Here is a 24,961-nt window from a genome sequence, read left to right as displayed (position 1 = left end):
GGTGTAATTAATAGTACTTGTGGTATAAGAAGCGTTGGGGAAGTGCTACCACGTAGGCTGCTCGTCCTTGGTTAGATAGCTGTTATATTGAGTTGATCGATTAAGGCGGCGTCCGGTGCCAGAGAGCCGAGCGCCAAGTCAGTCCACTTTTGTTCCTGCAAATGAAATTTTAGACCGGTTATCACGTTATCATTGCGCATTGCTCACCTGCTCGCTTAGGGTGAGGTGTGAATCACCACCGTCGGCTTCGGGATCGGGCAGCTTTTCGATTGGTACTAATATTTGATCGAACGGCAGCACTTCCATGCGCCAAGCATTGTCCACAATGTCCAATAATAGATCATCAATTGGTGCCTGTGAAAGTACAGCAAACGCCCCTCTAAGAATCCGCCAAAAACTGACTACGATTGCCCTGATAACTGTAGCTAATGTTCACTCAGCCGTGTTAATTACGTCATTGGCGGGACCCGCTGCCCTTAATGTCTATTGTTAATGTGTACATACTATGTGTGTATTTAGGCAGATTTATCACAAAGCCACTTTCAGATAACGTTGTGGCGCAACTAATTTGTGTGAAGTATTCATTGACGACAACACTTTGACAGTTATGGGTGCTGTTGCTAAAGATATCATTGGTGGCATTACACACACTTACCTGGCTGTCCATCACTTAAAATATATGCTTTATGTAGATTATCCAGCTTTACTTAATCTGCTTCACCTAATTGTTTACTTTTTTTTCAGCGATGAATGCTTATCGAGAAATCACCACTGTATCGATTGCAAAGCAGTGTTGCAAAATGCCGCTGCCAAAAGGGCGCAAGTTTAAAAATGGCGCTGCCAATCTGTTTTTATGTGTGCTTATAAGCTTAGCGTCTGTTGGGTTGTGGACTTTTCTTCTTCTGTTTACATCTAAAGTGTTTGCGTTTAACAATTGTGTTTTACTTATTATGCAGCTAAGACAAGCTATGTTTTGCTGTAAATGTCAAAATGAAACTAGTTTTATTATGCAACAAATGTCTGACATTCATTTCACACGGCCCTCGTTTTACTTAAGTAGCAATCAAATAACTCTATTTATATTTGTATTTAGTTATTGTATTTACATTTATTTTGCATTAATTTATAATAATAGATACACCAAATATTATAGTTGATAAACAAGAGAGGCTGAGCACTCTCTTACTTAGCCTGTTAAAGTTATAAAAATTAAGTTCAATTCCGAAAAGAGATGAAGATAACGGTTTCTCTTCAAGGACTTTAAGCCTCAAGACATGCAAAAGTAGCAATCCTTAAAAAAGTTTTGTTTTAATAGCAATTTCGTAAGGCAAACAATTCCAGCGTCAAAAGGTTTTTATTCAAAGTTATCCTTGATTGTTTTTCGATTATCCTTCTATGGGTCCATAATCCTGTCTACCATACGCCTCCTTTCCTTGCTGCAATAAAAGCTTAATTATGAAAATTAACGAAAAGTTAAATACAATAAAAACGAGCAATATCAAACGATCCTCTTGATGAGATGTTCCGAGTAACGAAATCTCCAAAAAAGTAAAGTATTGAAACATTGTTTTGTTGATTGTTCCATTGAATAACTGACTAGATGCAGCATAGCGCTATAAAAATGCGCTTTCAAACGTCAGCTATGCCGACATCTTGCCAATTGAACAACAGATGCGAGGCGACGGGATAAACAACGCGACAAAAATGTTGCTAGCAAATTTTGTTATTGTAATTTCGCATGAACGAAACTTATTTTTATCAATGAATTTCTTGTTTTCTTATTTCTCTTTTTTTTTCGACAGGCACTTAACAAGTTTTTCTATTTCTTTTTTTTATTTTGTGCTGAGGCAGAGGCAGAGGCAATTGTAATCCGTCAACGATGAAGACTAATTGGCAACTGATTTTAAAGCCCTGAGTCGAGCTTAGCACCACACCTCGGCCGGACTAAACGTGAGCAAATAGCGGCGACAACGGCGACGTTTAGAAGCCCAAAAGCGACAATTGAAGAAGTTTCAATTTACGTGCGTGTGCGTGTGTGTGTGTGCGTGCGGCGATGTGCAGCTCAAAGAGTTAAAGCAACAAATACAATCAAATGTTGTCTAAAACGGGGATTGATACCCGTTGCCAGCACACACACACACACGCACACGCACAGAGTCGCATGCCTATGCAAAGTGGGGGTGCACTCACACTAGCATAAATACCCGTACGTTCGTGTGCGCGTGTGTGTGTGTGTGTGTTTACAGTACAGACTGCCAGTGGCAGGTAGCTGACGCTGACGCTGAGCGTTTTTTTTTTGTTTTTTTTTTGCCTTTAGCGCAATGGCGCCTGCCCGGCATATTAATGAACTCCCTTTTGAGAAAAGAAATATGAAATTAAAATAAAATTTAGTTGCCAACAAAAGCCGTGTCCACGTACACGTCCGATTCGACTCAGCGTCAGCGAGTCGCCGTCTTATTGGAATTTGCCGCCACGGAGCCAAAAGCCAATTGAATGCATTTGCCAAAGAGGGCCTAAGGCCACGCCTGGACATTAGCCAGAAGGCGTTACTTCCGCAGAAGCCGCAGACACCTGCGTTTCAATAGAGCTCCGCTCCAATAGCCAGGAGAATGTCTCACGGCGACAATCGCTTCTTCTCGAAGTTGGAATCGTTGGAGCCATCGCAGCACATTACATATATGTATTTATGTCCAATTATATAAAACAGTCACGTGTCGTGCCCCGACTTACACACATATGCACACACATACACATGCATAAAAGAGCGTCTCGTCTGCATTATATACGCATTCCTATATACTATAGAATCCTATACTTGTTATTTTGTCGGACCTAAGAGCCGAGAGAGTTTCTTTTAATAAATGCAGCTCTTCAATTTAAATATTATTATTCATATACACACAACGCACGTTTCGCTATAAAGTCGGCAGCTCACGCGCCGATTTAGTGACCATATAGCCAAAAGTTAAATATAAAAAGTATATGAAAAAAATAAAAAAACAATTTGAATTCCAATGTTTGAGACATCATCGCCATGATTCAAAGAGGTTTTTCGTATTGCTCGTTTTTGGTTGGCTTCCAAAGCAAAAATCTTTTCTTTTCGGTTTCGGGCTTAGCCTTAACAAAGTACCGTTATTTTTCTATCTTTTTTTTTTTTGTTTTTGTGTCCAATATTTTCTATTTCCGTTGCTGACTTCCATTGTGACTTAATGCACAGATTTATATGCACAGGCCGATGCAACGATTTGTCCATAAATACTTTTACGTATGATTGTTTCATAATATCTCTTTTTTTTTTAACCCCCAACTTATTTCCATTATTTTTTATGGTTAGCCTAACTGAGTCAAGGAAATTTACTTTAATTATCAATTTAATATTTTGGACACAAACTCAAGAAATTCCCATTAACTGAGCCGGAAATGAATTGGGAAAGCAATTTCGATAAAAGTTATAAACTCGAAATATCCAGAAACCCCTCGAAATATCCAAAAATATTAACTAAATATATAAAACAGGTTATAGAAATTGAAAGATTTCGATATTAATTTAAAGAGAATACAACGAAACGCTTTCTTGACAAGCAAATAGAAAGAAATTCCCAATAAGCTTATACTAATTATATTACAAAGTAAGTTAAAGTCTAACTTCCAGGATAAATCATTCATAGTTTGTTTCGTACCTTAAAAGACCAAAAAACATTTCGACAAAGCCTTATGAGTTGGAACCCTTACATTTACAGCCTAGCGAGAGTGCATAAAAATTGCAAGTTTTAAAATAATTTGAATTTAAGTGCGAACAAATTCGCGGGTGAAATAAGCTATCGATAACTATGCATCGGTATCTCTTTTAACTTTACTTAATATATCGATATAAAGCGAAACGATAATTCAAGCAATATAGTATGAAGCTGCTATCTAACTTGTGTGTCTTTACTCACCAAGAACTCTATTAGTAATGTAAGTCCATTAATAACTCAAATATTTATAATTACAATCAAACACCTTTACCTATTATACAGCTAAAGCAAAGACAGAATCACGCTATCAGAGTTTTGAATTGGAAACGTTAGCCATAATCTGCGCATTGGCAGCTCGGTAAAATACAGCCAGTTTACAACACTGTTTCAGATGCGCTTTCTGTTGCGATAGTGCCGATAGCTTTCGATAGTCTTATAGCTGTTAGACAACTGTTAAATTCAAATTGAAACATCCTGTCAAAAGTTTTTGTTCCAAAATGCCCAGTCCAAATAATATAAACTTCCCCTATTTAAGCTTACAACATTGCAAATATCTTAATTTGCTTAATGATATTAATCCACAAATAACTTGTTATTCTTACGCGCTGTTAATAACAGCTCTTGAAATGTTAATGCTATTCGCGCTGTTAAGACCGCTGTTTATGCGAAAAATAAATGCAAAAGAGATTTTGAATTAGCTTTGCTTGCTCAAATTGAAGAAACCTAAACAAATATGCGTCCCAAGCTGAGCATAAGAGAGGAAGTGGAACAGCTCTTTGAAAAGAAGTTCCTATACCAAAAGCCAAAGACCAGCGCCTGGTTGCTGCCACAGCAAGAGCCGCTCTTTAGCGAATTCTACCAGTACGAGTCGCTGCAGGAGCTCAAGGAACAGTTGAATCGCATCAAGAGCAAACTGAACAATTATGGCGTACAGGAGTGGAGCACACACACAAATCGCCGCGATCCGTCGGGCGAGATCTCCTGGCGACTCAAAAACGAAACAAAAGCTGAATTTGTGACCGTGAGTCTTGGACTTAAATAGAATATTCATTGACTAATTATTTGCTCTGCAGGTGGCTTGGTGCAAGATCTTCGAGTGCCTGCATCGATTTCCACTGGTCACCCAGCCGGAACTGAATAGCCTACATCTGTGCGAGGCGCCGGGTGCCTTTGTTGCCGCTCTGAACCATTATCTGCACTCGGTTTACAAACAGGATGAGGTATCTAGAGCGCAGATAGTATTTGAAGAGTGGTGTTATATGGTTCCTTGCAGATCAAATGGTGCTGGCGTTCCACTACCCTGAATCCCTACTATGAGGGCAATGCACTGAATGAGATGATAACCGACGACCGCTTCATATTCCACACGCTGGACAATTGGCTCTTCCACAAGGACTTCACGGGCAATCTGCTTGATGTGGCCAACATCGAGCATATGACGGAGCGTTGCGCCAACGATTTTCCCGCGGGCGTGCAATTAATCACGGCAGATGGCTCAATCGATTGCTCGGCGCAGCCCGATTGCCAGGAGGAGATCGTTGCACGTCTATTGTTCGCCGAGATCCTAAGTGCACTCAGCATACTCAGCGCGTGTGGCAATTTTGTGATCAAAATGTTTACGCTGTTCGAGGCGTGCAGCGTGTCGGTCATGTATATGCTGAACTGTGTATTCCAACGGGTGCACATTTACAAGCCGGCCACATCGAAGCGCGGCAATTCGGAGGTCTATGTGATTTGCCTGAACTATCAGAAGGATGCAGCTGGTCTGCCGCGTCTGTTGGAGGCCATGCGAGCTAAGCTCGCGCAGCCCAACGATGCCATGGTCATGCCACTGTTTGGCAAGGCGCAAATACCCAACGACTTTTTGCTGCAGCACAACATCGGCTGCCGACTCTTTCTGAAGCTGCAGGAGGAGGCAATCGAGAGCAGCATCTATGCGTACGAGTCCAAGGATCGTTACTATTTGCGTCATTTGCATCAGCTGCGCGGCGTCGTCTCCTCCATGTACTACAATCGCTACAAGGTGCGCCCGCTGGCCGAGGAACTGTGCATTGTCAGGCAGCAAGACATCAACAAGGCGCTGGGCTTTTCGGTGCCCGTCTATGGTGGCTCATATACGGAGCGTGAGCATCTCAAGCAGGGCGATCTGCTTAAGCAAATATACTGCCTGCGACGCGAGTTCAATCAGCTGGAGAAGTGTCCCACCGGCACGAACAGCTACAGTCATGTCAAGGCGCACGGAGCGCCCCCTTTCAAGCTGCAGCTGTGCCGCGGCGCGCCGGTGAGAGCACTGCAGAGCAGTCTCTTTGCATCGGAGCCGGTGCTGCTGCTGCGTTTGCGCCTTCTGGACACCTTCGAGCTAGATCCGCTCTGGCAAACTGCGCCCAAGTGCTTGTTCTTCGATGGCAACAACAGCAACACGCAGACGTTAGATTACGCACCCGCCAGCGACGACGATGAGTCAACATTTCATAAGGTTCAACGACATTTCTTTGTCATGCTAATTGAGTCATTGCTGGCACAACGTCCGGCCAAAATAGTCTTCCACAAGTTTCCGTTTCTCACCCACTATGCGGCGTCTGTGCTCCTGCTGCTGGCCGAGCACATCTTCGAGCACACACAATTCGAGAACAGCGGCACACTGCAGACCATAACGCTGACTGGGCCGCAACTGGAGGCCAACGCAGCGGCATTGGAGCAGCTGCAGCAACTGCAGCAGGTGCTGAGCAGCGATGTGAACGAGGCGCGAGATGCACTGCACAGCGTGTTGCCGTTGCAGCAGCTGCAGAAGAATCAGTTCAGCAACGCGCTCATCCAGTACAACAACAGCGTGCTGGTGGCCTGCTTTCGGCGCATGCTGGGCGAGGATGCGTTCCCCAGACGCTTGAGCCGGGATCAGGCCCAAGCCGTGCCTGGCATCAAAGAGACTGCAGCCGTTGTGTGTTAATTATGTATACTTATTTTTAGGTTTCTAACAGATGAGATTTTTGTTTACATATTGTATTTCAACTTTTGTTTTCTTCTTTTTCATTGTATTTAAAAACAATTAATGCAAATTAATTTCTACTACAAATATTTCTCGAGTTTATACAAATTTGACAAGACTCGCATAAACTGGGACTCCATGGAGCAGTTTACACATCCATCTTTCCATCTTTCCTTCTAAGCAAAATTTGTGTTAATTTCGTATGCATGTGTGGGGCTGTGTGTGTGTTCGTGTGTGTGTGTTCGTTTTGGGGCTTCAATTCGTGTCTCATCCTGGTTTCAGTTTGGTTTGTTAAATCGCCTGCGTTTGCTGTTGCTTGGCGCCGGCGCCTCGCCTCCATGGGACTAATCGGCCGGACGCTTTTCGCTGTGTTTCCTGGTATAATCCTCGGCATTCTTAACGAATTTCTTTTTGTCCTTCAGGAATTCCTCGGCCAGTTCGGCGCGCAACGGATGCTCGGGCTCGGGATCGTTAATTAGCGCTATCAGTGCCTGGACCACCTGGTCGGTGCGCGTGGCCGGCTTCCAGTTCTCGGTGCTAATTATGGGCAGGCATACTTGGCCCTTCTCATCGATGTTTGGATGATAGATTTTTGTTTTGAAACTAATCTTTGGCGGCTTGAACGGATACTCTGCCGGGAAATTTATTTCGATGCGAAAGGCGCCCTTGTTATAGGGCGGATTGTCCGGCACAATTAGGCCCGTCCAGCGCAGCAGATTATCATCGTCGGCCTTGATGTCACGAAACGATTTTAAACTACTTTCCTGCAAATCTACGAGCTCCTTGCGCAGACGTCGCGGGGCAGTCATTTTTTTTGCTTTTCGCTTTTAACTGTGTATAATTGCTCCAAATCGATGGAACTCGCAGCTGAAAGTAGTTTTTTAGATGATGCAATAGCTTGTCGCCGTTTATTAAATATGTATATAGAGGATCTGTGCTAGTTTAGCACTCTTTTTACATTTTCTTTTTGTGGCAAGCTCTATTAAGTTTTTATTCTCATCAGAGTTGTGTTGTCTTGTACGTTTCTGTCGTTATTTAGGTGCTTATTCAATATTTATTCACATGACGCGTTTTCGTCGATATGGCAGCGCGGCAAACAGTCACAATGCTGCTGTACTGCTCTCACAAATGACATTTCCTATGCTAATTGCAATGTACGGTAAACCTGCGTTAATACGACTTTACAAAAATATGTTGTCTTACCAGATGCAGGATGAGTTTTTATATATTTGCCTTTTTGTTTTTACTGTGCACACTACTGATTAATTTTAATTTGGAATCACCTTGCTTATTTTGAATAAGCAACATAAAAATGCTGTGCAATGGTGCGCAAAAATGAGCACGTAACGCAAAATTGAGAAAATATAACATTCACACAAGGTGTAAACAAATGCATTTATCGATAAATTGTTTGATATCGAAACTTGGGCCGCAACACGTGCGCCGCGCTGATTCGTTTTGTTTTCCATTAAAATGACTAAAAAACAGGCAATAAAACGTAAAGTGAAGGAACCTGAGCCCACAAATGAACAATCTTCAGCTTCTGAGCCATCTGACAATGAAGAGGATGACGTAAGCATTAAAAAGAGGTGTGAAATATGTTTGGACTCTAATGTTTGTGTTTTGGCCAGGACCTGCTGCAAGCTGTAAAAGATCCTGGTGAGGATACCACTGATGATGAGGGCATAGATCAGGAATATCAATCGGACAGCAGCGAAGATCTGGAGTTTGAGAGCGACGAAGAGGGCAACTATTTGGGCAGAAAAGCAAACAACGAGGCAGAGGGCGATGCAGAGGAAGACGAAGACGACGACGAAGAGGAAGATGAGGACTCCGATGAAGCTAGCGAGGACAACGATGATGCCGAAGAGGAGAAGCCCAGCAGCAGTATGACAGCGGCTGTACAGACAAAAGTGGAGCCCATCATTCAGATAATTCCGCGGGATCCTTCAAAGCCCGAGTATGAGGACTCGGACACTTCTGATGAGGAGGATATACGCAATACGGTGGGCAACATACCCATGCACTGGTACGACGAGTACAAGCACATTGGCTATGACTGGGATGCCAAGAAAATTGTTAAGCCGCCGAAGGGCGATCAAATCGATGACTTTTTGCGCAAGATCGAGGATCCGAATTTCTGGCGCACCGTCAAGGATCCGCAGACCGGCCAGGAAGTGCTGCTGACCGACGAGGATATAGCTCTGATTAAGCGTGTCAACTCGGGACGCATACCCAATGCCGAGCACGATGAGTACGCGCCATGGATCGAGTGGTTCACCTCGGAAGTGGAGAAAATGCCCATCAAGAATGTGCCCGATCACAAACGTTCGTTCCTGCCGTCGGTGTCGGAAAAGAAGAAGGTATCGCGCATGGTGCATGCTCTCAAAATGGGCTGGATGAAGACCACCGAGGAGGTGGAGCGCGAAAAGCAAAAGAAGCGCGGTCCAAAGTTCTATATGCTATGGGAAACGGACACCGGCCGGGAGAGCATGCGTCGCATACACGATCCCGTCTCGGCGCCCAAACGTGATCTGCCTGGCCATGCCGAATCCTATAATCCACCGCCCGAGTATCTGTTCGACGAGAAGGAGACCAAGGAGTGGCTCAAGCAAAAGGATGAGCCGCACAAGCGCAAGCTGCACTTCATGCCACAGAAATTCAAATCTCTGCGTGAGGTGCCCGCCTATTCCCGCTATCTGCGGGAGCGCTTCCTGCGCTGCCTCGATCTGTACTTGTGTCCGCGTGCCAAGCGCGTCAAGCTGAACATTGATGCCGAGTATCTGATACCCAAGCTGCCTTCACCACGCGATCTGCAGCCGTTCCCCACGGTCGAGAGTCTCGTCTATCGCGGCCACACAGATCTCGTGCGTTCCGTCAGCGTGGAGCCCAAGGGCGAGTACATGGCCTCCGGCTCCGATGACAAGACGGTCAAGAGTAAGTTTACCCTATTTATCTGTGGTTAGATTCTACTCTACTTTTACATACTTTCTTGTAGTTTGGGAAATTGCCACGGGACGTTGCATCCGCACCATCGAGACAAACGACGTGGTGCGCTGCGTGGCTTGGTGTCCCAATGCCAAGCTGTCTATCATTGCGGTGGCTACGGGCAGTCGCTTGCTGCTCATCAATCCCAAGGTGGGCGACAAGCTGTTGATCAAGAAAACGGATGATCTGCTCGCCGCATCGCCCAGCCTGGATGTCATTGATAACGAGCGCATCAAGACGGCCGTGCAGTGGTCCAATGCTGAGCCCGAGGAGCAGGAGAAGGGCGTGCGTGTGGTCATCACACACTTTAAGCCCATACGTCAGGTCACCTGGCATGGTCGCGGCGATTATCTGGCCACCGTCATGCCCGAGGGCGCCAATCGCTCGGCGCTTATACACCAGCTCTCCAAGCGACGCTCGCAAATACCCTTCTCCAAGAGCAAGGGCCTCATCCAGTGTGTGCTCTTCCATCCAGTCAAACCGTGCTTCTTCGTGGCGGTAGGTTCTCCACCTCCTCCTCCTCCTCCTCCTCCTCATCTTTCTGTTCATCATAATCCATGTGCGCTCTTTGCAGACCCAGCACAATATACGCATCTACGATCTGGTCAAGCAGGAGCTGATCAAGAAGCTGCTTACCAACTCCAAGTGGATATCGGGCATGTCCATACATCCCAAGGGCGACAATCTGCTGGTCTCCACCTATGACAAGAAGATGCTTTGGTTCGATCTGGATCTCTCCACGAAACCCTATCAGACAATGCGTTTGCATCGCAATGCCGTGCGCAGCGTGGCCTTCCATTTGCGCTACCCTCTCTTCGCATCGGGCAGCGATGACCAGGCGGTCATTGTCTCCCATGGCATGGTCTACAAGTGAGTATCAAGTGGATATCCCATAATGCATTTCCATACTAATGTCTGGCCGACCTCTTCTCTAGTGACCTGCTGCAAAATCCTTTGATTGTGCCGCTCAAGAAGCTGCAGACGCACGAGAAGCGGGACGAGTTCGGCGTCCTGGATGTCAGCTGGCATCCGGTGCAGCCTTGGGTCTTCTCCACAGGCGCCGACTGCACAATCAGGCTTTACACGTGAAGCGTGCAGCTTGTTGCACATCTAGTTTTAAGCGCTCAATTTATATGTGAAAGTTGAGATAGTGAACAATATATCTTATTGAATGGTATTTTCCGTTTTAAGTCCTGCATGTAAAAGCTTGAATACAACCCTGGCCATCCAGCCCCCCCCCCCTCCCCCCTCCAATAAGCAGTTCGACGCCTGGTCCCCGGGGCTCGTTTAGGCAGGGGCATGCTATGCCTGCGAGAGCGAAAGAGCGTAAAATTACAAACTAAAACAAAAAGCAACAACAAGTCTGCAAAAGAAAACTGTAAATCTATTAATGAGCAGCAGCAGCATTGCCAAAAAGCACAAATCCCAACTAAATTCCAGTCCAGTGTGAAGTGAGTGGCACCGTTAGCTAGAGTGAGAGAGAGAGAGAGAGCGGGAGCGAAAGCTCTTTTGGCAAAAGCACTCGCGCGCACATGTCGCGACTCGCGATGTGTACCAGGAATCTAATCGGCTCGCTATCGGCTCCACCGACAACAATAACAATAACAACAACAACAACTGTACAGCTATTTGGGAGCTTTTCCTTCAATCAGCAGTCAGTCGCCAGCCTTTGCCCATGTGAAGAGAAACGTTTGCACTTGTGCTCGTGCCGTCGTCGTCGGTCGTTGTCGTCGTTGTCGTCGAGGATTTTGGGTTTTGGCTATCAGAGCGCGCACACACACACAAATACGAAAAAAAAAAAAAAAAAATAGCAAAGAAATTCACACACGTATAGAAAAAAGCGCAGCAGTGAAAATGAAATAGCAATAATGTGGTAAAGCCAAAGCCCCCCACCCAAAAAAATTATAATAATAATAATAATAATAAAATATGGCAAGTGTTTTGTTGAGCTCTTGAAAAATGCCAAAAATGTGCAAATATCCGAAAATATGAGAGTCAAAAAGTTCACAAATGTAATTATCAAATATAACGGAGTGTCTAGCTAAATTGCACTACTTTCTCGCTCTCTCTCTCTCCCTCGCTCTCACACCAATACCTCCCCCACCCCCACGGACCGTACTCGCATTCTCTCTCCTTGGCTCTCTTTCTCTGTGTAGAAGTTGAATCAAAGCAAAATCATTCAGAGCAAAAAGAAAGAACGAACAAAAAAAAAAAAAAAATACCTACACATATTTTTAGTGTGGCTGTGTGGCAGGCAAAAAAAAAAAATTTGTATATATTCGTTGCTCCTAAATACATAGAGAAGACATAGGCGCACACCACAAAACCAAACCGAAATCAAATCAAGTGTGTGCCACTGTTCAGTGTGCGTGTGCGTGCGTGTGTGTGCGTGTGTGTGTGTGTTAGTGTGTGTACAAATAAGAGCGGAAGCCCACACGATTGAAAAATGTTCGATATTTTAGCAAATGTAACGGCTGCACTGTGATAAATGCCAAGAAACAAGCACAGCAGCATCAAGTGCATCAATTAGCAGCGCTGCCCTCTGCAGCTGCCACAACAACAACAACACAAACAACAACAACAACAACAAGCAGCAGCAGCAAGGCAAGCTAATCGCGCATACGCCCCATCAGCCCCCAAAACAGAGCAAACCAAAACGAAAAATAAAAAAAATATATACATATATAAAAAAGAAAAGAAGAAAATAACGGTCAGGCGACCTCGACGCCGCCATCATGGAGCAAGTGTGTGTCAATGTGTGCCAAGTGTGAGTGTGTGTGTGTGTGTGTGTGTGTGTGTAATGACTAGCACAAGAAATAAATACAAAAAATTTCGAGCAACAACAACAACTCTTCATCTCCAGCTGCTCGCTGGAATAAAAGAATAAAAGCCAAAAGCAAAAAAAAAAAAAAAATGAAGAAGAATATTCAAAGAATTTCATAACACTTTAAAATGAAATTCCCGCATCAATTGCTCCTCATTACAAACTAATTTCGCTGTAAATACGTAAACGCAAATGTGTTAATTGTGAACGCAGCAGCCAGCAACAACAAACTAGTGCCCTCACCTTCCCCGCCCCAACTCCCTTCCAGCCCCTTGGCCTGACCCGAACGGAGCGCACCTGCGAGCGCGTCCAACGCACATTTCAAGAACAACTAAATAATAATAATCATAATAATAATCATAATAATAATTCATCAGATTTTTAACTGTTTCTCTGTGCTTCTCTTTTCCCTGTTCCGCCGCCAACTTCTTGTGTGCAGATAAAAAAAATCAAAGTTATGCGCAAAGGAACCGACGAAGCAGCGCCCAAAAGGCAGAGTCGAAAATTTCTCTGCACATGCATGTAAAAACTAAAAAAAAAAAAAAAAAAAAAAAAAAAAAAAAAATAAAACAAGAATTATTCGAAAAAAGAAACAACAACAACTACAACTACAACTACTAGAACTACAAGCAAGAGCGTGCAAGGCGCGAGAGTCGAAAGCACACATAAAAGCAAAAGCACTCGATAAAAAGTTATTAGCAAAAACATAAATACGTTACTTGCTCTCTATTCCGCGCGCGCTCTCTGACGCTCTCGCTCTCGCTCGCTCGCAAAAAGGGCGCCCAACGCCAACGCCAACGCTCGCGTCCCGTGTGTGCTCTGTGTGGGTGTGCGAGCCGAGAGTGGAAGAGAGACAGAACGAGACGGACAGTAGGTAGGTCAGTGGCAGTGGGCGGCCTAGCAGCGGCAGCAGCGCCAGCGCCAGCTGTGGCAGCTACGCCAACGCCAACGCCAACGCCAAACGCCAACATCAACTTGAACTTGCAAAGGGCAGGTAAGTGTGGCCAATTTGTTGTGCTTCTGGCCTGTTCTGTGGCGGCGGGGGGGGGGGGGGGCGAGGGGTGTGCAGCTGTTGTTCATCCAACATTTCAATTGTTTGCAGCATGTCCTGCACCGTTTCCGAGCTGCCCAGTGGCTGTCGCTTGCGCGGCATGACTGCATCCTCACAGAGCGCAGCAGCAGCAGCAGCGGCGGCGGCAGCGGCCAATAACGGTAATGGCAACGGTAACGGTAACGGTAACGGGGATAGCGTCGGTGCCGGACCTGGCAGCGGCTTGAGCTCAACGGGGGGCATCGGGGGCGTTAGCGGCACAACGGGCACAAGCGCAACGCTGCAGGGCAGCGTTAGCGCCACATCGAACGTGCTGCAGGAGTCAAATGCGACGCTGCAGCGGCCGCAGTCGCAGAAGCCGTGCTGCTTTTGTTGGTGCTGTTGTTGTTCCTGCTCCTGGTGAGTATTACCTGCGGGTTAACTGTTAAATGCATAACATCTATTTCAACGGAAACTATTTCATTGCCGCTGCTCCACGGGTCGTCCAACCGCAACAACAGGGCTAAGTGGTAAGTTCCTAGGCACACACACAAACACACACACAGACACAAACACACACATACACACGCACCCACGCAGTCAGGGGCATTGCCTGCTCTCTCTCTCTCGCTCTCTCTCTCTTTGGCTTGCTTGCAGCTGGCAATGCTCTATGCTAGGCGAATAGTAAAAGCTTTTGCTCTCTGTCAGACCATCTCGCTCTTGCCAATTCGAACAACTGTTCCATTCACAATTTTGGGAGCGCCAAAAGCTCTCAGCTGGGCACTTTTCAAAAATCACAATCAAACAATTGAAGGCTCTTGCGTCTGCTGCTGCTGCGGCAGTTTTTTAATGCTGTTGCTGTTGTTGCGAAAATGTTGCAAGTTTTCGTGAATGAAAACGAAAGCTGTTCTTGCTTGGGTGGGCATTTCTCCCGCACCTTTGTATGCTTAGCTTAGCTGTCCATCTATACGCATTTAATCATACAAGTACACACACAGACACTCACACACAGCCATGTTATTGGCAAGCTGTCCAAGCAGGGTAAACAGATAACGAACTTTGATGAGTTTTACGTAGGGTGCGTGTAACGCTTACCTGATACGAGGCAGCCGAATCGAATCGAATCGAATCGAATCGAATCGTTGATAACGCGTGGCCAGTTTTGTGTGAACCACTGTGCTGGCAACAACAAAAGCAACGCAAGCGCAGCCAACTCTAACTGTGCGAGCAGCTCAAACAGCTGTTTCTCAAGTACCAAAAGCTTTAGCGCTTATCAGTGATCCTTAACGCAATTACACTAAGCAAAAGCTCAAACTAGTAACACGATTTGAAGCGTGAAAGCTTCAAATGCAGCTAAAACCAAAATGTTGGGCCTAACCAAACGTATGCTGTACGTTATATATTCTAATTTAAAGCGTATTTCAGTTCATGAAAGTTAAATATAGTCTGTGTGTGTGTGTGTGTGTGTGTGAATTGATTATGGCGAAAACTAAGAAGAAAACCTAACTAAAGCTTTTGGCAAATTTGTGAAGATAATTTCCATGATTGATAAATCTGACGAAAATCTATGCAAATCAAACCAAATTTTGTTAAATGCATAAATAATTAAATTAAGTGCAAGACTTTGCACTCAGCTTAGTTTGAGAAAGCTTTTAAGAGCTTCAACTTAAACTTAAAACTCAAGCTGAATCCAGCTCGAGGATAATCTTAGCTATATTATTATTTTTATTTATAGACATTTGTAGACATTAATTAATTAAATCTATATTTATTTAATAATTTATTTATTGTATTACTTTATAAATATATTTTTATATTATTATTTAATGATAAATCATTTGAATTCTATTTGTTTAAAAGTTTTCAGTTATTTTCGAATAGAACTTTATTCATTTTATTGAGCTTGCGCTTTCTGCAACATTTTTAACATATTTTGGTTCCATTTCGAAACTAATTCAAGTTGTATTTCCCGCAGTCTTGCCATCAAGAATGCCGATGAAAATGCGCCCACCAAACGTGATCTCGTTAGCGCCGATTTCCTAGATGGCGATCAGTAAGTTTTGCTGCCCGATAAATTTGCAAACGAATCTATTTCTAATTACATTTCTCACATTTACAGACCCACATTAGAAGAAATACGTAGTTGGGGCAAAAGCTTTGATAAACTAATGAAGAACTCAAGTAAGTTCTTGAAAATTCCCAAAACATTTTTTGTAATATTTATGCTGAAAATATATATTGCAGATGGGCGCAAGGTATTCAGGGATTTTCTGCGCAGCGAATTCAGCGAGGAGAACATATTATTTTGGCTGGCCTGCGAGGATCTGAAGAAGGAGAACAGCGCCGAGGTGGTCGAGGAGAAGGCCCGCCTTATATACGAGGACTATATATCGATACTATCGCCGCGCGAGGTCTCACTCGATTCGCGAGTACGCGAAATTGTCAATCGCAATATGATCGAGCCGACGACCCACACCTTTGACGAGGCTCAAATACAAATCTATACGCTGATGCACAGAGACTCATATCCCAGGTAGATGGCCATTAAATATATCTGTTTGTTTTATTATAATCAGCGAAAATGTTGTGTTCATTGCAGATTCCTAAACTCGCAAAAGTTCAAGACACTCGCTCAAATGCAAGACAATTCGAATGCCGGCTCCAAGGCGGATAGTCCCACTTAGATGTTATGTTATCACAATTGACGTTCTGTTGATTTTGTTGTTGTCTTAACATTAGACTATATAATTTTTTTTATTTATTTGATTTTTATTTGCCGGTTAACCCCGCAGCTTGTCCACAAACTGTTGCGCACAGCTGTCCCAAACAAAAAAAAAGCAATATGTCATAAAAACTAAATTGAATCAATTCCAAAGAGAATTTATATATAAAGAGAGCGGGACGGCTGGCAAAAGGGCAACAACAGTTCAGGATACGCTCGCGGAGCTAACCACATATACATATATATATATATATATATATATATATGTATATATATCTATATGGATATACTTAGATGATATATGATGATGCATTATGTGAAACCGATTCCTTCTTTACAATGTTCTAGTCGTTAACAAACCAAAAACAAAATACCAAAACTAGGCAATTTATATACAAAATTAGTTGTTAACAAAAAAAAAAAAGAAAAGAGGAGAAGAAGCGCCGTTAGATATACTACAGCCGGCATTTCTAGGGAGATTACCATATTCGAACTTTAAGCAACTATAAGTTAATATTGTAAAATGTATAAAAGTCGACAAGCTACAACAACAGATTGGCAAATGCGAAACAATTAGCATACTATATATATATATATGCTAAGAACTATTAATCAAATTGAAAACCAACTTTAACGCAAATACTTTTTCCAAAAACAAACAAATAACGCAACATTTTTAAACGTATTACTTACATTTATACTTGTATGTAACTTAATTAGTTTTGAAAACATTTTAGATCATACAAAACAATACATCCATATATATATATGTATGTGTGTATATATATATATATATATGGATAGCGACATCGAAGCATTCTGTAAATAAAAAATACAACAAAATAATAAAATAACAAACAAATAAATTAAATTTAGCAATTTAGTTGCGATTACGTTGTGACATGGCATTGCAGTTCGTTAGATTTGAAAAAAAAAAAAAAACAAAACAAAAAACAAAACCAAAAAAAAAAATAACTACATAAAAAAACATTAACAAATCTAATCTAATATTATTAAAATAGAGATACGAACTCGGAATCAAGACAATTTGGATTGTGTCTAATGTTTATAAAGTATGTAACGCATTAAAACAAATTATAGATTACATATTTATTGTACATTTGTTTAAAGAAAATGAAAATGAAAAAAAAAAACAAACAAACAAACATAAACTAAATCATTTACAATAATGTCAAAAAATTCTTATAATCGAGCCCAAAAAGGGAAAAACGCGTACGAAACTTAACCATGTGCGCATTACTAAGTATTTTATTTGGATAACGCATTGATTTCAAAACAAAAAAGAATAACAAAAACAAAAAACAAAATGAATACCAACAAAACGTTTCGCAATATCACTGCCAACTCCGCAAGAGATATATCATATATATTATATGTATATATATGTGTATATGTATCACATACAAAGCAGTTGCGTTTACTAACCGCACACACACACACGCACACACACTCACACACACACACACGTACACACACACACACACACACACACACATTGCATACACTGGCAACTGCGGGCTGGGCTTATCAAGATGATACTGCAAACCCCTTCATACATTGAAACCCCCACCCCTCCCCCTCACACACCCCCTGCCCTCACACACTCCACCGCCAAAATTCACACGCTGAGGCGCGCGCTAGTTTTTCTGCATTCAACAGTCAGTATTAACATAAAAATAAAATTAACTTTGGCATGCCGAAGCTTGAATACCCTTGCAGAGTGTTCAACAATTTGAAAAGCACAAATAAAAGCTCTTTTCATAATAAAATGCCAAAGAGAGCAAATTTTAAATAGTTGTCCGAGTAGCATGATCATAACATGACTTTTCCGATTTAATAAATATATATATATTATATTTTTTGATCTCGAGCTATTTCTATTTTATATATATATTTACAATTTTCTCAAATGATCTTTAATAACAAATTCGTTTGCTTAGTTTCACGCTCTTCTCTTCTGCTTGGCCAAAAGCTCAAAAGCTCTGTGGCAACATTTGTTCAACATAACCTTAAAATTGTCAGACTCTGCAGGCGTGAAAGTGCAAGCATTATAACCGAATATAAAACAACTGTTCACGATAAATATTTAAATTTTAGCAAACGTTGTCGAATTACATTTAAAATAAACTTAAAATAAAAAAAAAAAATAACGAAATCATTGAGCAAAAGTTAACATGAGTTTTAACAGGTGACGTATCCACGTGTCGTACGATTTACAGCACAAAAAGTTTCGTATTTGAAGTTCGATCCCAAAAAAAAAAAAATAAGGAAAAAGAAAAACCAATAAGAAAATAAAAATAATAATAAATGGTTACCTCAGTTAAATCAGAGAATGTTTTTAGTAGCTATTAGCTAGTTGGTGTGTCTAGTTTTAATGCATATGTACTTAATAGACTTAACACACACACACACACAGACAGACAGACACACACACACACACACACAGACAAGAGCGGCGTGGGAGAGAAAAGCAAGCGTCTTCCAGAGCGACGCTTTACCGCTACACAAACACGCCCCCACCCGCCTCCCCCCCCTTCTACACACACCCTTAACCTCCTCACAATAGGCCTTAGCTTCTGTTTTATGTGCACCCCCCCTCCCCCGCTCCACCTTTCCACCACAGCCACACTCCTTGCCCACAAATACTAAACACACAAAAAATACCAAAAAAAAAAATACCACTAGAAATATCCGAAAAGCTCATTGAATTTACGTCACTCAGGCTGCTACTTGGAATTGAAAATTCGACAACCTTTTGCATTATAGAATACGAATATCGATAACAATAACGATAACGATAGCGATAAACGCATTATCGACAGTTCTTTAACAAGTGTCATTTTCCATGGTTTGTTAACTTAATTTTAGGCTACCAAGAAATACCAAATATTAAAAACAGCAACATTTCTTTTTGTGTATATGTGCTAATTTTGAAAACAATATTATATATTTAACGTTATTTTTTTTTAGGTACACAAAAACGCGCAAACACACACACACACACACGCACGCACACACATGCATATACTTACATACATATATATAAATATATATACTATATAATTGTATATGTAAAACATACATAAATGTAAATGTAATCTATTGATGGCTCTGGCGACCTTTCCATATTTCAATATTTATTTGTTGGCTGGCTCGAGGTCCGTGTTTGTTAAAACAAACAATGAAAAACAATTTTATTCAATTCTCTTCCGATATATTTCGGTTGCACATCGGCAAACCGTCTTCAGGGCACTAACACCAAGATACAAAAAACAATTAACAATTATAATACAATAAATTAAACATTATTTCGAACATTTTACATACATTATTTTACACGTCTGCGCTTTTTGACGTGGAGATTGTTACTGAGGTTGTTTGACTGTTTAAGAGGTGTCTGTACAAGTGAGCGCAATTTTCTGTGTCTGTCTTGTAGTTTAGTCGTTTGTAGGTTGGTGTGTTAATTATGTGTAGCATTTCCAATGTGTGTCGCTTGTTATAGTGTTGTTCTTGTTGTAAGATTGTTGTTTCATCAAAATTTGGTGTGTGGTTGCTTCTTATACAATGGGTCATAAGTGCTGTTTTCTGTATATTATTTTGATGTCTTAGTTTGAAGTCCGATTTATGTTGACTAATCCTTGTTTTTAGCTTCGATTTTGTTGTACCTATGTAGACACTATTGCACTTGTTGTTGTTATCCCCGCCACATGGTATTTGGTAAACGACGTTGCTTTTTTCGATCATCGGGATTTTCGACTTTATCTTGTTGAAGAATTTTTGTAATGTATTCGTCGGTTTGTGTGCTACTTTTATATCTTGTTTGTTATAACAGTCTGAGTTTGTGAGGCGTTCTGATAGTCGTGGTACATATATTAGTGATTTGTATATTTTAGCAGGTTCTGTTGGCTTTTTTCTTTCGATTTGTCGTCTTTTTAATAATGTTTTGATTATATTTGGGGGGAAGTCATTTTTGGTCAAAAGTTCTTTGATTTCATGTTCAATTTCTTTGTGGTATATTGTGTCCGATATTTTCATCATTCTATTCATACAGCCTAGTGCTGTATTGATTATCATACTCTTTGGGTGGTTTGAATTGAAGTTGAGTATTCGTCCGGAGGCTATGGGTTTCCTATACCACTTTATTTTGAGTGTGTTGTCCATTCTGCTTACAATAGAGTCTAAAAATGGTAATTTCCCGTCCTTTTCTAATTCCATTGTAAATTTTATCTGTTTGTGGAAGGAATTCAATTCTTTTAGAATATTTTCCACGTCTATTTTGTTCGTTATGGCAAAAAGGTCATCTACATATTTGGTCAAGAGTCTTGGTTTTATTTTTAATTTATCTGTAATCTTGTCCAACAGTTCCTCCATTAATATATCTGCGATTACTGGGGAAGCCGGTGATCCCATTGGCATTCCCTTAAGTTGTGTGTATATTTTGTCTTCGTATTTGAAATATCTGTTTTCCTGTATGCAAAATCTAACTATGTCCATAAATAGTTGTTTCGGTATATTCGTGTGCTCTTCTAATTTGGTCCATTTTTGTCTTATTGTGTCAAGTGCTAATTCTATTGGTATGCTGGGAAATAAGGATACTACGTCAAAAGATACTAATGTTTCCTCTTCTCTAATCTGGGAGTTGTTGACTCTGTCTTTAAAATCTACCGCGTTCTTGATGTTGTACCTAGAGTCCATTGTCAGATTTTTTAATATTTGTATTATATATTTGCACAGCCCGTAAGATGGAGATCCTATGGAAGAACATATTGGTCTCAGTGGAGTTCCTTCCTTGTGTATTTTTGGTAGTCCATATATCCTCGGAGGTACCGCTGTTGTTGTAGTCATCTTATTTCTTTCGTCCTTTGAAATAAGACCCATCTTGAATAATTGTGCTACGAAGGTGTTATTCTTTGTCTGTAGTCTTGATGTCGGATCCAGTCTCAATGTTCTATACGCGCATAAGTCGTCTAAAATATTTGTCATTTTATTTTTATATTCATCCTCATCCATTGCTACGGTTTTGTTGCCCTTATCCGACGATAGAATTTTAATATTTATATTTTCTTTCAGTAATTTTCGCAAAAAAAAAAAAACAAAAATAAAGTATTAGTGAAAAGTTTCGACCAGTTAAAAACCCAAAAAAAAAAAAAAATGAAATGATTACAAAAAAAAATTTAAACATACAAAAACTTCAAAAATGAATACAAAAACACGTTTAAACTAAGCATACATTTAGTTTTAAAACAAATTTAATATATTGCAACAATAAACAACATGAAAATAAAACAGAAATTCAATGGAAAAATGCATTCAAAACGAATTTAAAATATCTGCATACATATTACTCCTATACAAATGAATTGTGTGCACAGAATCGGACACCCTGTAAACGGCCTGGCAGAAAACACGGCAAAAAGCACACTGCGCAAACACAGTCCGTATCGTCTACACGACAAAGCGTTGATTCTGCCGCTGCCTCTGCCGCTGCCGCTGCCTCCGATGCTGTTGTCGTAAGGCGGCGTCGGAGTCTGTGCCGACGGCTACATGGCATTCATTTGTGCTACATGCATAACTATTTTACGTGCGCGCATGTGTGTGTGTGTGTGTCTCTCTTGGTATGCGTGCAGGCAGCTCTCTATCTACCTGGTGTCCAACTGCACTACCACTTTCACAATGCGCGCTGGCGCTGTAAGCCAGCAGCAGTGGCTGCGCAGCGGCAGCAACAAAAGCAACAAGCAAAACAAAAAAAAAAAAATAAACGCGACAGCGTGTTCGAATGTTCGAAAGTTCGAAAATGAATGCACGCCACAAAATGAACCAGAAAGCTACAAAAGCGCAATATGACCAGGGCCGGTTCAGCGGGCAAATGCGAAATGTGTCGCTGTCGAACTGTAAATTGAAGGCGCCATCTAGCATATGCTGTGCGCTGTGCGCGCGCGCCAGTAGGCTAGGCTAGTCAAGTTTCGAACCAAATTCGAAGCGAGTTCGTTGCCTGAGTCATTGGTTATTGCATTGCAGTCATAAATGCGTACCTGGCAAACGCGGCACTAGCGCTATGCAGGTGCGTGCACAGAGCGGCAGGCGCAGGCACAGGCACAGCCACAGGCGCTGAGAGAAAAGTACGTGCGGACTGACACTGGCTGCTACCTGTGTGCGTGTCTGTGTTGCCAGTGTAGAGACAACATCATCATCGAATCGATGAATTTGAGTTTCGTTCGCTCTGGCCGCTGCCGCTGCTGCAGTCGACAGCGACGGCGACTGCGACGCCTCGCTCAATATCAGTTACGAAAGAGATGAAACCATAAAAAGCAATAATAATCGAGCTCTCTCACACAGACAATCACCTGTGCTCGCATGCACAGACACGAGGCGCGCACACACACACACACAGAGCGAGAGAGAGAGAGAGAAGGCGAGCAGCGACTGCGCAGCAGAGCAGCAGCAGCCGCAAACGCAGCAGCAGCAGCAACAACACATTCAACAGTTGAACAATCTCCAATTGACTCTTTGGGCATTATAGCCGAGCTCAACGTTCATCCGCGACAAGTTTTTCGTACCTTTCGTGCAGGCGAGTTACACATTTTTGCTTTGGCTCCTCAAAAAGTACATTCGCAAACGCACAATAAATTATTAATAAAAATTGCGACAATAGAGTTGCCAGCACAGCCGAAAAACTCTGCGAATAATTGTGATATTTAAGTGAAGTCGAAAAAAGAAGCAGCAGCAGCAGCAGAAGAAGAAGAAGAAGAAAAAAACATAAAATACAGAAAGAAACGTAGAAAAAAAAAATATATACACACACACACACACATACACACAGAATTCGTTCGCGTTCGTTTCGCGTGTGCATGTGAGTGATTGTTTGTGCATGTGTGTGTGTGTGAGTGTGGCTCTGTCGGGCCCGCTGCTGCGTGTGCATGTGTGTGCGTGCGTGTGCCTGTGTGCGTGTGTGTGTGTTTGTGTGTGAGCCAAAACGAGACGCCATCAAAGCTGAGCAACAGAAATAAAATTCAAAATAAAAATTGTGATTAATAACAAAGCAAAAGCAAAGAACAACAAAAGGCGAACGCGCTGAGAAAAAAGCGCGTAAACCAAGCACACATACACATACAAACAGACATATGTATGTGTGTGTTTGTATATTACAAAAAAAAAATACTAAATATACTAAACAACCATAAAGGCGCGCTCACAATGAAAAATGTATAAACTGTTAACAACAAAAGTGCAAAAGCAACAACAGCAACAGCAACAACAACAACAACAACAACAGAGAGACGCAAATGCTGCGCGCATACGCCACCGCCAGCGCCGCCGCCCCCGCATGCTACGCAGCCGTGTTTCGTGTACGTCGTGGCAATTAAAAAAGTTTTATGCAAAATACGCAAATCAAATGTTAATGCTGTGAGCTGTGCATGTGTGTGTCTCAGTGTGCGTGTGCCTGTGTGTGTCTGTCCAAAATGCACAGACGCCCGCCAGCAGCAGCAACAGCAACAACAGCAACAACATTTAACTCCGACAACAAAGAGGCCAAGGAGTCGCACATTAGAAGCTCAAAAAGCCAAGGCACACAGCTCGCAGCCAGGCTTTGAGCCAAGACGCATACCACAGCAGCGCAAAAGTGGCGAAAGGTGCACCCACCAACAACAACAACAGCAACAACAGCAACAACAGCAACAACAATTCCAGCAGTCAGCCACGAATTAAGCGGGCACCAGCAGCAGCACACACACACACACACACACACTCACACAGCATTAACGGTGTGTGTGTGTTTTTTTGTACGGTTTTTGTTTGGCTTTTTCGAACATGCCGCCTTCCAGCGCTGCAGCCTTCCAGTGATAGTGTGCCATAGTGATCGATCCTTAGGAATTGTAGTGCCAAAATTCCAATACAACACAAATACATAACGTTACGTTTTTTACCTGTGGACTGGCGCGGACAGCGGACAGCTGCATATACAAAAGAAATATGTAAGTATCAGTTATATACATAGCTCTACTACACAGAAGTAATTATAAATGCATAAAAATGCAACACTGCGCTCTAAGCCAGGCTTAAACGTAACGCAACAGCGACATCAATAAAAGCCAAATATAAAGCACCCTGTAAGGTGCGCACAGACGCTGTCAACGTCGCAGCCGCGACGGTAATAGGCAATAGTGTTGGAGAGTGCGCAACAGCGTGCAAGAGAGACAGAGAGCGCAAGCGCGCATTTTCGTACGGTCAGACAGCGAGCGCAAAGTGGGAGCGAAAAGGGATCAAAAGGTGTTGTCTGTGTATGCGATGCGGACGCCGCCGACGCCGCTGCTGCTGCTGCTGCTGCTGCTAGCGTCTCAGTCGACTTGTTCGAAAATCGAAGTTACTGTTGTTGTTGCTTTTGTGTTTTTTTTTTTTTTTTGATTACGTTTTCTCGTGGCTTCTTGTATCGTTTGGTCTGCGACTTCGTTGACTTTGGCTTTTGAGCTGCTGTTGCTGCTGTTGTTCATGTTGTTGTTGCTCTTTTTGTGTGTTGTTGTTGTTGTTGTTGTTTTTTTTTTGTTTTGTATTATGTATTATTCTTTATACTTTTTGTTAGTGGTCCGCACATTGATGATGGCGATCAATTTGGGGCTGCGATTATGGTACAGTAAAATGAACAACGTTGCCGCTG

The 24,961-nt window shown here is 42.2% G+C and overlaps 5 protein-coding genes across 9 annotated transcripts; 3 read left to right on the top strand and 2 right to left on the bottom strand.

Annotated features, from left to right (window-relative positions):
* Positions 1 to 16: 16 nt before the first annotated feature.
* Positions 17 to 813, bottom strand: LOC6624809 (anaphase-promoting complex subunit 13). Its single transcript, XM_002050570.4, has 3 exons — positions 656 to 813; positions 208 to 354; positions 17 to 155 (listed from the first exon to the last, which is right to left on the bottom strand). The coding sequence occupies exons 1-3, from the start codon at positions 665 to 667 to the stop codon at positions 72 to 74; spliced, it is 243 nt and encodes an 80-aa protein (XP_002050606.3). The 5' UTR covers positions 668 to 813; the 3' UTR covers positions 17 to 71.
* A 3,508-nt stretch (positions 814 to 4,321) lies between these two features.
* On the top strand, positions 4,322 to 6,810 carry aft (cap methyltransferase 2). The gene is made up of 3 exons (XM_002050571.4): positions 4,322 to 4,758; positions 4,811 to 4,957; positions 5,011 to 6,810. Exons 1-3 carry the CDS (start codon positions 4,471 to 4,473, stop codon positions 6,682 to 6,684), a joined length of 2,109 nt encoding a protein of 702 aa, XP_002050607.1. The 5' UTR covers positions 4,322 to 4,470; the 3' UTR covers positions 6,685 to 6,810.
* Ubc10 (ubiquitin conjugating enzyme 10) lies at positions 6,722 to 7,942 on the bottom strand. Of its 2 annotated transcripts, none has more exons than XM_070210001.1 (2): positions 7,927 to 7,942; positions 6,722 to 7,590 (listed from the first exon to the last, which is right to left on the bottom strand). In XM_070210001.1, the coding sequence occupies exon 2, from the start codon at positions 7,530 to 7,532 to the stop codon at positions 7,068 to 7,070; it is 465 nt and encodes a 154-aa protein (XP_070066102.1). In that variant the 5' UTR covers positions 7,533 to 7,590; positions 7,927 to 7,942; the 3' UTR covers positions 6,722 to 7,067. The 2 variants fall into 2 exon arrangements, with proteins under 2 accessions (XP_070066102.1, XP_070066101.1); XM_070210000.1 differs by lacking the exon at positions 7,927 to 7,942 and adding an exon at positions 7,682 to 7,823.
* A 189-nt stretch (positions 7,943 to 8,131) lies between these two features.
* LOC6624813 (ribosome biogenesis protein BOP1 homolog) lies at positions 8,132 to 10,888 on the top strand. The gene is made up of 5 exons (XM_002050573.4): positions 8,132 to 8,295; positions 8,355 to 9,660; positions 9,722 to 10,209; positions 10,286 to 10,581; positions 10,647 to 10,888. Exons 1-5 carry the CDS (start codon positions 8,197 to 8,199, stop codon positions 10,798 to 10,800), a joined length of 2,343 nt encoding a protein of 780 aa, XP_002050609.1. The 5' UTR covers positions 8,132 to 8,196; the 3' UTR covers positions 10,801 to 10,888.
* Positions 10,889 to 11,359: 471 nt separating this feature from the next.
* Dhit (Double hit) lies at positions 11,360 to 19,408 on the top strand. Of its 4 annotated transcripts, XM_070209997.1 has the most exons (7): positions 11,362 to 12,315; positions 12,975 to 13,529; positions 13,638 to 13,985; positions 15,541 to 15,618; positions 15,685 to 15,746; positions 15,810 to 16,098; positions 16,165 to 19,408. In XM_070209997.1, exons 3-7 carry the CDS (start codon positions 13,639 to 13,641, stop codon positions 16,247 to 16,249), a joined length of 861 nt encoding a protein of 286 aa, XP_070066098.1. In that variant the 5' UTR covers positions 11,362 to 12,315; positions 12,975 to 13,529; position 13,638; the 3' UTR covers positions 16,250 to 19,408. The 4 variants fall into 4 exon arrangements, with proteins under 4 accessions (XP_070066099.1, XP_070066098.1, XP_015030061.1 ...); XM_070209998.1 differs by lacking the exon at positions 12,975 to 13,529 and having other exon boundaries at positions 11,360 to 11,723; XM_015174575.3 differs by lacking the exons at positions 12,975 to 13,529; positions 13,638 to 13,985 and having other exon boundaries at positions 11,367 to 11,584.
* Positions 19,409 to 24,961: the final 5,553 nt, after the last annotated feature.

The sequence above is a fragment of the Drosophila virilis genome, chromosome 5 (assembly GCF_030788295.1).
Source record: "Drosophila virilis strain 15010-1051.87 chromosome 5, Dvir_AGI_RSII-ME, whole genome shotgun sequence".
Taxonomy (NCBI): Eukaryota; Metazoa; Arthropoda; class Insecta; order Diptera; family Drosophilidae; genus Drosophila; species Drosophila virilis.
The sequence above is the reverse complement of the archived record's forward strand: the minus strand, read 5'-3'. Positions and strand labels throughout refer to the sequence as shown.

Excerpts from the sequence above, each read along its gene's own strand:
- LOC6624809 (XM_002050570.4), bottom strand. Across the intron at positions 156-207 it reads ACCTCACCCTAAGCGAGCAG|GAACAAAAGTGGACTGACTT; the intron begins GTGAGCAATGCG and ends TTTCATTTGCAG.
- aft (XM_002050571.4), top strand. The coding sequence starts at position 4,471 with ATGCGTCCCAAGCTGAGCATAAGAGAGGAAGTGGAACAGCTCTTTGAA. Across the intron at positions 4,759-4,810 it reads CAAAAGCTGAATTTGTGACC|GTGGCTTGGTGCAAGATCTT; the intron begins GTGAGTCTTGGA and ends TTTGCTCTGCAG. Across the intron at positions 4,958-5,010 it reads CGGTTTACAAACAGGATGAG|ATCAAATGGTGCTGGCGTTC; the intron begins GTATCTAGAGCG and ends GGTTCCTTGCAG.
- Ubc10 (XM_070210001.1), bottom strand. The coding sequence starts at position 7,532 with ATGACTGCCCCGCGACGTCTGCGCAAGGAGCTCGTAGATTTGCAGGAA.
- LOC6624813 (XM_002050573.4), top strand. The coding sequence starts at position 8,197 with ATGACTAAAAAACAGGCAATAAAACGTAAAGTGAAGGAACCTGAGCCC. Across the intron at positions 9,661-9,721 it reads CGATGACAAGACGGTCAAGA|TTTGGGAAATTGCCACGGGA; the intron begins GTAAGTTTACCC and ends ACTTTCTTGTAG. Across the intron at positions 10,582-10,646 it reads TCCCATGGCATGGTCTACAA|TGACCTGCTGCAAAATCCTT; the intron begins GTGAGTATCAAG and ends CCTCTTCTCTAG.
- Dhit (XM_070209998.1), top strand. The coding sequence starts at position 13,639 with ATGTCCTGCACCGTTTCCGAGCTGCCCAGTGGCTGTCGCTTGCGCGGC. Across the intron at positions 13,986-15,540 it reads TGTTGTTGTTCCTGCTCCTG|TCTTGCCATCAAGAATGCCG; the intron begins GTGAGTATTACC and ends TATTTCCCGCAG. Across the intron at positions 15,747-15,809 it reads TAAACTAATGAAGAACTCAA|ATGGGCGCAAGGTATTCAGG; the intron begins GTAAGTTCTTGA and ends TATATATTGCAG.